At 33.3% G+C, this 12,411-nt stretch overlaps 1 protein-coding gene across 3 annotated transcripts in view; it reads left to right on the top strand.

Moving 5' to 3' along the window:
* Window positions 1-12,411, top strand: part of TBC1D32 (TBC1 domain family member 32) — a 184,350-nt gene that overhangs the window by 80,495 nt on the left and 91,444 nt on the right. For all 3 annotated transcript variants that reach the window (XM_045544276.1, XM_045544275.1, XM_045544274.1), the window contains one exon: window positions 6,408-6,496. In XM_045544276.1, the coding sequence (XP_045400232.1) occupies window positions 6,408-6,496 (89 nt within the window). The remainder of the gene's footprint in view (window positions 1-6,407; window positions 6,497-12,411) is intronic.

Below are 12,411 nucleotides of genomic sequence, written 5' to 3'. Positions count from 1 at the left end.
GTTTATTTTTCTACTGTCCTTTAAAAAATGTATAATTTCTTTCTCTTCAGATTTCTTAAACAAAGATAGCATGCTATATACACTTCCCTGTCCTTAGAATTTTTCTCTTAATTACCTGTCTTAGAGATTACTCCATAGCAGTATATAGAGCTCTTTCTTATCCTTTTGTCCAAAAGTGCATAGGACTCCATTGTGTAGATGTGCTGGAGTTTACCCAATCTCTTATTGGTAGACTTGGGTTCTTTCAAATCATTTGCCATTGTAAATGATGTCAAAATTAATAGCCTTAGCTTATATAATATTCACCAGGGTGTCTATGTATTTTCTTTCTATTGCTGCATAACAAATTCCTATAAATTTAGCAGATTAAAATAGCACCCATTCGTTAACTCACAGTTTTGTAGGTCAGAAGTCCAGCACAGTATATCTGAGTTTTCAGAGTATTATGAGTCCAAAATTAAGGTGTTGGCAAGGCTGAGTACTTGTTTGGAGACTCTAGGGAAGAATCTGCTTTATACTCATTCATGTTTTTGGCAGATTTCAGTTTCTTGCAGTTGTAGGACTTGAAGTGCTTGGTTTCTTACTGGCTGTCAGCCCGGGACTTTTAGTTTCTAGAGGCTGCTTTCCGGTTTTTGCCTTGTGGCCCCTTCCGTTTCAGCAGTGGATGACTTTCCTCATAACAAATCCTTTTCATTGTTTGAATCTCTCTGAATTTCTCTTCTGTGACCAGAGAAGACTCTGCTTTTAAATTGCACATGCTGTTAGTTCAGACCCACTCCAGTAATCTCCTATCTTAAAGTCAACTGATTATGGATTTTAGTTATATCTGCAAAAAAATCTCTTCACAGCAGTACTTGTATTTGTGTCTGAGGCCTGAGAATCTTGGGGACTGTGTTAGAATTCTGCTACCATAGTATCTTTGGGATGGATTTCTAGAAGTGTGATTACTGGGTTGAAAGATAATTTATATGTAATATTTACCAACATATGGTATATATTATTATTTTCCATCCACAGGGAATAATCCTTTTGTATTCCCATGAATAAGCTATGATAGTGTCTGTTTCCTGGTAGGCTGATTAAGAAGATTATGTGGTCAAATTTTAGATGAGAAGGTTAGAGAAATGTTAATTTATGTTTTTTCATTATGAACAGAACATCTTTTCCTGTATTTAATGGCCATTGACCATTTATTCTTCTCCTCGTGCTCTTTTCATTCATTTTTGCCTAGTTTTCTATTTGTGGTGTTATTTCTCTTCTCAATTTTAAGAGATTTTTTAGATTTTAGGGATATTAGATCTTAACTTTTCATGACTTCATGTCAGGTATCTATCAAATTCCTAGCCCCTGTGAGCAGCGCTCAACTGTACTTTAGTAAATTAAAGTTGAGTTATACAAAAAACTTTTTCTGTAACATGTACAATTTTCTATTACTTTTTAGTTTCTATCACTTAACTTTTAGCTATATTGTAGTTGTATATTGATATGGTGTTAGGGAGAAAAATGCAATTTGAATTAGTTTAGGCAAAAGAGGGAATTTACTGACTTACATATAATAACTTTCAGGAATATCAGAGACAACTGGAAACAGGACTGCAAATGCTGTCAGGTCCACATCTGTCTGTCTCTCTACACTCTCCCTCTTTTTCTGTTATTGCTTTCCATCTTGGCTTCGCTGAAAGACAAACATAGTATAGGGGTTAAGAGTTTCTATTCTGAAGCCAGACTGCCTGAATTAGCTTCCTGGTTCTGCCACTTACTACTTACATGACACATAAATAATAAGTGGACAAATTAGATCTCAGTTTTCTTTTTTGTTAAAAGAGGGCTTTATACTAAGTGAAATAAGCCAGATATCGAAAGACAAATACTACATAATATGGCTTATATGATGATTCTAAAATAGTCAAATTCATAGAAGCAGAGTTGAATGGTTGGGGGTGGTACAGGGGGAAATGGACAGGTACAGTTGAAGGAAACAAAGTTTTTGTTACTCAAAATGAATAAGTCCCAAAGATCTACTGTACAACATAGTGCTTGTAGTTAACAATACTGTATTATATACTTAAAACTTGCTAAGAGGGTAGATCTTATACTAAATGTTCTCATCATACACTTAATATTATGAGAAGGCAGGAGGAAACTTTTACAGGTGATGGTTAGGTTATGGTATAAATGATTGGGGTTATGGTTTCACAGGTGTATACTTATCTCCAAACTTATCAGGTTGTATACATTAAACATGTACAGCTTATTTATATTAATCATACCTCAATAAAGTGGCTTAAAAAAAGCAGTAATGTTTCTATTTCAGGGTTGTTGTGAAGAGTAAATGAATTTAGATCACTGCCTGGCAAACAATATATGCTATGTGTTTGCTATTATTGTTATTAGTATTTCATTTTTTTCCAGGTGGTATTCTCCATGGGAGAGGACTCCATAGTCCTCCATTCTCCATGGGAGGGACTACCTGTTGCTCCATATTGTTATCTTCACCCTCTTCCCTTATATTAGTTTCCTAGGGCTGCCATATCAAATTACCACAAACTAGGTGGCTGCAAACAACAAAAATTTATTCTTTCACAGTTCTGGAGTTCAGAAGTTTGAAATTAAGATTCCATCAGGGCCATACTTTCTCCCAAGGTTCAAGGGAGGAATCCTTCCTTGCCTCTTCAGCTTCTGGTTTTTCTTTTTCAAGTTTTTAGGTATTCTTTAAACCAGTAAAATTGACACCTAAAATTAACCATCACAAGTTCACCCCTTGACAACTTGCACCCATATGTATCTCCTTAACGATACTTACTCTCCAAATAAGGACAATAACAAGTCAGTATTTCTGCTTAACAATCCCTTTCTCAGAATAAGAGGTAAAATTCTTGGATAATGTTTGCTCTTTTTCTTTTCTTTTTTTTTTTTTTACCATTGAGTTATGTCTTTATTTATTTGTTTTATTTCAAAATATTAATAGGTTACAAATGTTTTTGGTTACATGGATCGCTTTTGTAATGCTTGAGTGTTAATTGTACCTGTTAGGTAGGTTTTCGCCCATCCCCCTTTCCCCCTCCTGCTTGATTTCTACTGAGTTTTACTTCCCTCTGTGCACATGTGCTCATCAGTTAGTTCCAATGTAATAGCAAGTACACGAGGTGAGATGTGGGAGGTACAAATGATTTTTTGATACACTGATGAATCATATAGTGGTAAAGACAGGGCTTTTAATGTACTCATCATCCAAATTGTATACGTTGTACCCAGTAGGTAATTTTTGATCCATCACCCTCCTCCTACCCACTCACCTTCTGAGTTTCCAAAGTCTGTTATGCTACTCTGTATGACCACGTGTACCCATTTCTTAGCTCGCACTTATAAATGAGTGCATGCAGTATTTGTTTTTCTATTCCTGAAATACTTAAGATAATGGCTTCCAGTTCCATCCCAATTGCTGTGAAAGACATTATTTCATTCTTTTTTATGGCTGAGTAGTATCTCATGGTATGTATATATGTGTGTGTGTGTGTGTGTGTGTGTGTGTGTGTATATATATCCCACATACGACATTTTTTTAATCCACTCATCAGTTCATGGGCACTTAGGTTGATTCCATATCTTTGTGATTGTGAATGGTGCTACAATAAACATACAAGTACTTGTATCTTTTTGATAAAATGACTTCCTTTCCCCTGGGTAGATACCTAGTAGTAGCATTGCTGGATTGAATGGTAGGTCTACTTTTAGTTCTTTGAGGAATCTCCATCTGTTTTTCATAAAGATTGTACTAATTTACATTCCCACCAACAATGAATAATTATTTCCTTTTCACAACACCCACATCAACACCTGTTTTTTAATTTTTTAATAATGGTCATTCTGACTGGGGTAAGATGGTATCTCATTGTGGTTTTAACGATTAGTGATGATTAGTGATGAGCATTTTTCATATGTTTTTTGGCCATTTGAATCTCTTCTTTTGTAAAATGTCTATCTGTTTGTATCTTTTGGACTGGCTTAGTTTTATTCATAGGCTAACCAATCACAAGCCACTGCTCACCCTTCACTTGCCTGTTTCTTAAGTAAAATGGGTCAGATGGCACAAACAAGTCTATTGGGACAATTATAAACAGAGTAGGCACTCAAGCATGTCTTTATTTATATAGAATTGATACTCCTCTTTGTTTTTCCAGTATGGTCTCAGTGTGACCTAGCAGTTTATTGAAAATATTCTCAAGCTGAACAATGTATTTTAAAAAGACATTGAGTTTTTGTCTATTTTTTGTAACTCCCAGGCCTTGTCTGCACTAGCTTGTTGCTGGGAAGTTGCTTCTTGATTTAGGAAGCTGATTCCCTTATTAACACACGTTATGGTGCTTATAAACTGAAGCTCTCCATAAGGCAGGCTTCCCATGAATTTTATTTTCTTCCCTAAGTGGTGATACATCAATGTAATCTTCTTTGAAGAAGAAATTATTTACTGTAACATTTATTATCTGAAAATGCATTATCATTGATAGATTGCTGCAATCTAGTCTCTCATTAGCTTGTTGGCAATACAGTCTCTATCATTTTTATTCTTACAGTATCTAGTACTTAGATTCAGAACTAGAACTTCAGAGTTGCACGGTATTCCTGGCTATCAAATAGTCTGAACTTTGCATTGTATTCAGATAGCTGTGCAAATTACAATCACCCATGCTAATACTCTGGTAATAATGAAAAACTTACAGTAATCCTTTAAGAAACTGCTGTGCATAAAACTAGTTGGCAGCCCCTCTCTTCTCAGGTAAGAAAAGGTATTAATACCTGATCAATTCTAGATTGTTCTGTGAAGATTAACTGTAATTAAAATAGTGATAACAGGTCATTTCTTAAATGATAATGATTATTAAACAACAACAATATCTATGTATTCAAAGAACAACATAGCAAACAAGTTTTGTCATCTTATCTACTGGAAAGACTACTTAATAGTATCCACTGGCCGTGGCAAGTCAAGAAGAGCTCTGTGGCTCCTTCACTGTTCACTCAGAACACTGAGAATGGAGAGGTTAGAGGGGAGAGAGAGGGAGAGAGTGGTGGGGCAATTAATGAGAATGACTGTGCTACAATTAATGAGAATATGAATATGAGTTGTTTAGCTCAGGTTCTATTGTAATGTTTGAAGCAAAGAGTACCCAGCTAAGTAGACAATGACAGATCATTTTAAAATAACAATCTTTTTATTCATCGTTAGGTATTTTATTGATGTTTGCTAATTTAAACTCTTGTGCTGATATTATTTACATTTCTATAAGATAATTTATAAAATGGTAAATACATTAAGTGTTGGGTATAAATTTTTAAAAGGTAAGTTTACACAAAATTCAGATTTTGTGTATTTTGATTAGTATTTTTAAATGTGATTTTGAGTTATCCATTATTTCCTCCTTATAAACTCATTCCCTTGCCTTTTATTTGTTTGATGAAATGATCTTTGTATCATCATCCACAAAGACTTCAATAAATAATATGTGACATTACCTCTAGCAAGACTTGACTTGTTTTGCCTTATTGGTCACAGAAATATTTTGAATTTAAACTCACCGGAGGGTAGCAAGTTACCTAGTCAGGAAAAAGAGCAATTAGACAAGTATTTGTCTATGATAAATTTCTTAGGCCTGAACCCAAGGATATACATAAAAGCAGGGCATTATAGAAAGAAAGCCTTTTAGAGGGTGGCCAAAATTTTGTGGTAGGGTAAAACTGTTCGTGCTAGGGACAACTGGCGGCACCTAGGTCATCAAGTTCTCTGTGCACTAGCACCAGTGGTTTTGAAGCCTGGCTACACATTGAAACATCTTGGGAAGCTTTTCAAAGAGTATTAATGGCAGAATCCCACCCCCAGTGTTCTGACTTAATTGGTTTTAAAAAAGATCCTGGGCATCTGTATGTTTTTTTAAAGTTCTCTAGGTGCTTCTGATGTTCAACCAGGGTTAGAAACCACTGATTTGTATGAACCAGAAAATCTATATTAACAAAATCTCAAATAACAACTAGATAAAAATATTCAGATCCACTCACTGTTCATGTTTCCCAATTGTGAATTTCATTTAACTCACTGTATAAGCTTTCCACCAGTTCCAGAGTGGAATATAAATTAGTGATTTTCCCTTATAGCTGAATGTTAGATTCATTTCAGAAACTTTTACAAGTCCAAATGTAAATCCAGGCCACACTCAGACCAGTTAATTCAGAACCTCTGAAGGTGGGACTCCCAGGCATTAGTGGGGTTGGTTTTGTTTTGTTTCGGCTCCCCACGTGATTTCAATAGAAAGCCAAATTTGGGAACCACAAATCTGGATAAATATTTGTTGTCTGAATTTTCTTTAAATGGCTTCAGTTGGGCACTGCCTCACTCTGTCTCTCTTTTTCAGGATATTATTGATAGACTTATAATTTTGAATTCTGAAGCTAAGATTCGTTCATTATTCAACTATGAACAATCACATATCTTTGGCCTAAGGTAAGGTGCTAAATTTTACTTTAGATATTATATATGTTGCAAAAATTAGACAGTTCTATATACTTTTATTTTTTGTTTAAATTAATGGGGTATAATTGTAATTTTGTTACATGTATAAACTGGGCAGTGGTGAAGTCAGGGCTTTTAGGATATCCATCAATCACCCAAATAATGTACATGTACCCATTAAGTAATTTCTGTATAGCTAATTTTAAAAAGCATGTCTAAATGTAATTTGTTTTCCTGCAACATTATAGACAAAATAAATTTAGCTATTAGATTTTTGTGCTACAGCCTTTGTGTGAATTTAGGTTCTGTTTTATTACATTGTCTTTCACTTTTGCTGGATTTAATAGAGGCATTTTGGGGACTATTTCATTTAGTTTACTTGCGAGTCAACTGGGGCTTCCCTGGGTTCGTATTTGTTTAGACTCTTTCCATAATATAACCTTGATAGAGGCCTAGAAATGGATGATTTATTTTAAGGCCCAAGTTTTGCTCCTCAGTGTTAATCATTTTTTTCAACTTTACTTTTCTTGAGGTTTAAATCTTTCTGGTTGAGTTCATATTCCTTGACATTTTATTTAGCATGTTTAAACGGGAAATAAAGAAGAGGTGGTAGGGCTACAGAGACTCATGAAATTCTCAATCTTTTGGTCAAATGTTGACATATAAAAATTACTTCCTAAAAAGCAGCTGAATTAAGGAAATTTTCCATTTTCTTAGGTTCATGATTTTTTTCCCTTTCTACTAGCAAAGTATAATTTTCAGTCATGAAGAAGATCAATGGTAAAGTACTACCTAAAAAATAAAGCAGTTACTTTTCTAAAATTAGAATTCTCTGCTGGTAGTATATTTTATAGATTCATACTTTAACTTTTTTTTTTTAACTGCTCATTAATACCTGAGCTTCATGTTTGGACTTTCTAGTTCAAAGAAGGTATAAAAAAGCTGGAGCTATTACACTTCTTTGGTTGGTATCTTCTTTATCTCAAAATGGGTTTTCACATTGAATTTTAGCTTTCAGTTTATAGGACCAGGTACATCATATAGCAAGCAATGATGAGGAATACTAGAAAAAATACATTCAGTAGAATCTCCTTTTGCATAGAAAGTATGTTTCTGAGTTTTATAGTTATAGAACATAGATTTTATACTCTTGTTATTGATATATTGAGTGAATTTTTCTTCCTATGTATTTTCTTCTATAGAATAATATTCTTTCTAGTGTTCTTTGGAAAAAGATTTAACAATAGGATTTTATTAAGTTATATAAAAAAAGAATCCAAAAAGTGAAATGCTCCTGGGAATAACATATATTAATTTTGATAGTGTATGCTTTCTTATAATATCCAAGTGGAATCATTTTATACCACCATAAAGAATATCCCATCTCATTGTTGACAGATATAATAGTATAACAGAATAGTGCAAAATGGTAGGTAATAATAGCAACATGTACTCTGCAATAAGACTGCCTGCTGTTTACTTACTGTGTGAGATAAGGTCTCAGTTACTCATCTTAAAATTTAAGATAATTATATTTTCCTCAGTTATTGTAAGAATTACATATGAAAAATTAAAAGGGCTTAAAACAGTGCCTAATACATAGCAAGTGCTGTAAAAACAGTAGTAATAGTACTAGTAGCAGCACTTCATGTGTTTCTTTATATCTACTTGCTCCATACTGTTTTCGTGTTTCACTATGAAATAATTTGTCTTCCTTTTTTTCAGTATTGCAGTAGTCTTCCATATGCTGCCTACTAATTTGCTATGTTTATAACATCAGCATTCAAACAGAAAATGACAAAGTCACTTTCTGAGGAAAAGTTTGTATTTTTATCATTATGTGCCTTATCAAATGTGTCTTAGACAAATTTATTTATTTATTCTTTTTCTATTTAATTATGGGTACATAATAGTTGTATATCTTTATAAGGTACATGTGATGTTTTGATACAGGTATATGATTAATCAAATCAAGGTAATTGGGGTATCCGTCACCTCAGGCATTTATCATTTCTTTGTGTTAGGAACATTCCAGTTGTACTCTTTTTGTTAAAGTATACCCTAACTTATTTTTTATTTTACTCACTTTGTTGTATTATCAAATATTGTTCATTCTATCTAACTATCTAACTATATTTTTGTACCTGTTAACCATCTATACTTTATTCCCCTCCACCCACCACACTACCCTTCCCAGCCTCTGGTAACCATCATTCCACTGTCTGTCTCCATGAGATCAATTGTTTTTAATATTTAACTCCCACATGTGAGTGAGAACATGAGCGATTTATCCTTCTGTGCTTGGCTTATTTCACTTAATATGATGTTCTCCAGTTCCATCCAGGTTGTTGCAAATGGCAGGATTTCATTCTTTTTGTGGCTATATAATGTTCCATTGTGCATATGTGCCACAATTTCTTTATCCATTCATCCATTGATGGACATTTAGGTTGATTCCAAATCTTGACTATTATGAATAGTTCAGCAAAAAACATAGGAGTGTAGATATCTTTGTGATATACTGATTTGCCCTCCTTTGGATATATATACCCAACAGGGAAATTGCTGGGTCATAAGTTAGTTCTATTTTCAGTTTCCTGAGAGAACTCAATACTGTTCTCCATAGTGGTTGCACTAATTTACATTCCCACCAACAGTGTTATGAGGGTTCCCCTTTCTCCACATTCTTGCCAGCATTCATTATTGCCTGTCTTTTTGATAAAAGCCATTTTAACTGGGGTGAGATGGTATCTCATTGAAGTTTTGATTTGCAGTTCTATGATGACTAATGACGTTGAGCATTTTTTATATACCTGTTGGACATTTGTATATCTTCTTTTGAGAAATGTCTATTTGGATCCTTTGCCCATTTTTTAATCAGATTATTTCATTTTTTTCCTATGGAGTTGTTGGAGCTCATTACATATTCTTATTATTAGTCCCTTGTCAGATGGGTAGCTTGCAAATATTTTCTCCCATTCTGTGGGTTATCTCTTTCCTTTGTTGATTTTTGCTATGCTGTATAGAAGCTTTTTAGCTTGATATGATCCCATTTGTCTAATTTTGCTTTGGTTGTCTGTGCTTTCAGGGTATTACTCAAGAAGTCCTTGCCCAAACCGATGTCCTGAAGCATTTCCCCAATGTTTTCTTTTAGTAGTTTCATAGTTTCAGGTCTTAGGTTTAAGTCTTTAATCCATTTTGATTTGATTTTTTATATATGATGAGAGATAGGATCTAATTTCATTCTTCTGCACATGGATATCCAGTTTTCCTAGCACCATTTATTGAAGAGACTGTCCTTTTCTTACTTTATGTTCTTGGCACCTTTATTGAAGATGAGTTCACTATAGATGTGTAGATTTACTTCTGGATTCTCTATTCTGTTCCATTTATCTATATGTCTGTTTTTATGCTAGTACCATGCTGTTTTGGTTACTATAGCTCTGTAGTATAATTTGAAGTGAGATAATGTGATTCCTTCAGTTTAGTCCTTTTTCCTCAGGGTGGTTTTGGCTATTCTGGGTCTTTTGTGGTTCCATATAAATTTTGGGATTATTTTTCTATTTTTGTGAAGAATGTCATTGGTACATTGATGGGGATTGCATTGAATCTGTAGATTGCTTTGGGTAGTATGTACATTTTAACAATATTCTTCCAATCCACAAACATGGAATATCTTTCTGTTTTTTGTGTCTTCTTTAATTTCTTTCATCCATATCTTATCATTTTCATTATAGAGATCTTTCACTTCTTTTGTTAAGTTTATTCCTAGGTATTTTATTTTATTTGTAGGTATTGTAAATGGGATTACTTTCTTGGTTTCTTTTTTAGATTGTTTACTGTTGGCATATTGAAATGCTACTGATTTTTGTATATTGATTTTGTATCCTGCAACTTTACTGAATTTGTCAGTTCTAGTTTTTTGTGGAGTCTTTAGGTATTTTTAGATATAAGATTATATCTTCTGCAAACAAGGATAATTTGACTTCTTCCTTTTTAATTTGGATGCTCTTTATTTATTTGTCTTGTATAATTGCTCTAGCTTAGAACTTCCAGTACTATGTTGAATAACAGTGATGAAATGGGCATCCTTGTCTTGCTCCAGATCTTATAGGAAAGGCTCTCAGTTTTCCCCCATTCAGTGTGATACTAGCTGTGGATTTTTTTTGATGTTGCAGCAAATTCCTTCTATACCCAGTTATTTGAGAGTTGTTATCATGAATGGATGTTGAATTTTATTAAATGCTTTTTCAGCAACAATTGAAATGATTGTATGGTTTTTGTCTTTCATTCTGTTGATATGATGTATCACATTGAATGATTTGTGTAAGTTGAACTATCTTTGCATCCCTCGGATGAATCCCACTTGATCACAATGAATAATCCTTTTAATGTGTTGTTGAGTTTAGTTTGCTAGTATTTTGTTGAGTATTTTTGCATTTATATTCATCAGAAATATTGGTCTATAGTTTTCTCTTCTTGTTTCTTTGTCTGATTTTTGTATCAGGGTGGTATAGAACTTATAGAATGAATTTGGGAGTATTCCCTCCTCCTCAACTTTTTGGAGTAGTTTAAGTAGGATTGGTATTAATTATTCTTTGAATGCTTGGTAGAATTCAATAGTGAAGCCATCAAGTCCTGGGCTTTTCTTAGATGGGAGACTTTTTATTACTGTATCTATCTTGTTACTTGTCATTGTTTTATTCAGATTCTGGATTTCTTCCTCATTCAGTCTTGGTAGGTTGTATGTATCTGGGAATTTATCAGTTTCTTCCAAGTTTTCCAATTATTGTCTCATAGTGGTTTCTAATGTTCAGTTGGATTTCCGCAGTATCAATTGTAATGTCTTCTTTTTCATCTCTGATTTTGTTTATTTGGGTCTTCTCTTTTTTTTCCTTAATCTGGCTAAAGGTGTGTCAATTTTATTTTTTCTAAAAATTGACTTTTTGTTGATCTTTTGTATTTTTTTTGTTTCAGTTTCATTTATTTCAGCTCTGATCTTTATTATCTTCTAATTTTTGATTTCATTTGCTCTTGTTTTTCTAGTTGTTTGGGATGTATTGTTAGGTTGTTTATTTGAAATTTTATCCTTTTTTGATGTACGCACTTATTGCTATATACTTTGCTCTTATTACTGCTTTTGATGTATCCCATAGGTTTTTATATATTTTGTTTTCATTTTCATTTGTTTCAAGAAAGTTTTAAATTTTTAAATTTTCTTCTTAATCTCTTTATTGACATTCAGGAACATATTATTTAATTTTCATGTGTTTATGTATTTTCCAGTGTTCTTATTTCTAGTTTTATTCTATTATGGTCAGAGAAAATACTTGAAATCGATATTTTTTGAATACTTTAAAACTTGTTTTGTGTCCTAACATATGATCTATCCTTGAGAACAACCCATGAGCTCAGGAGAAGAACATGTATTCTGCAGCTGTTGGATGAAATGTTTGTAGGTATCTATTAGGTCCATTTGGTCTGTAGTGCAGGTTAAGTGCAGTGTTTCTTTGCTGATATTCTTTCTGGATGATCTGTCCAATGCTGAAAGTGGAGTGTTGAGGTCCTCAATGATTATTGTATTGGAGTCTCTCTCTCTCTTCTTAGCTCTGGTAATATTTGCTTTATATGTCTGGGTGCTGGTGTGTATATATTTAAAATTATTGTATCCTCTTGTTGAATTGAACCCCTTATCATTATATAATGACCTTCTTTGTCTTTTTTTTTTTTACGGTTTTTATCTTGAAATCTATTTTATTTGATAGAAATATAGCTACTCCTGCTCTTTTTTGGTTTTCATTTATATGGAATATCTTTTTCCATCTCTTTATTTTCAGTGTTTATAGGTAACATACGTCTCTTGCAGACAATATATGGTTGCTCTTGTTTTTTATCCATTCAGCCAC

The sequence above is a fragment of the Lemur catta genome, chromosome 2 (genome assembly GCF_020740605.2).
Source record: "Lemur catta isolate mLemCat1 chromosome 2, mLemCat1.pri, whole genome shotgun sequence".
Classification (NCBI taxonomy): Eukaryota; Metazoa; Chordata; class Mammalia; order Primates; family Lemuridae; genus Lemur; species Lemur catta.
Note: the sequence above shows the minus strand (reverse complement) of the source record. Positions and strands in the feature narration are given on the sequence as shown.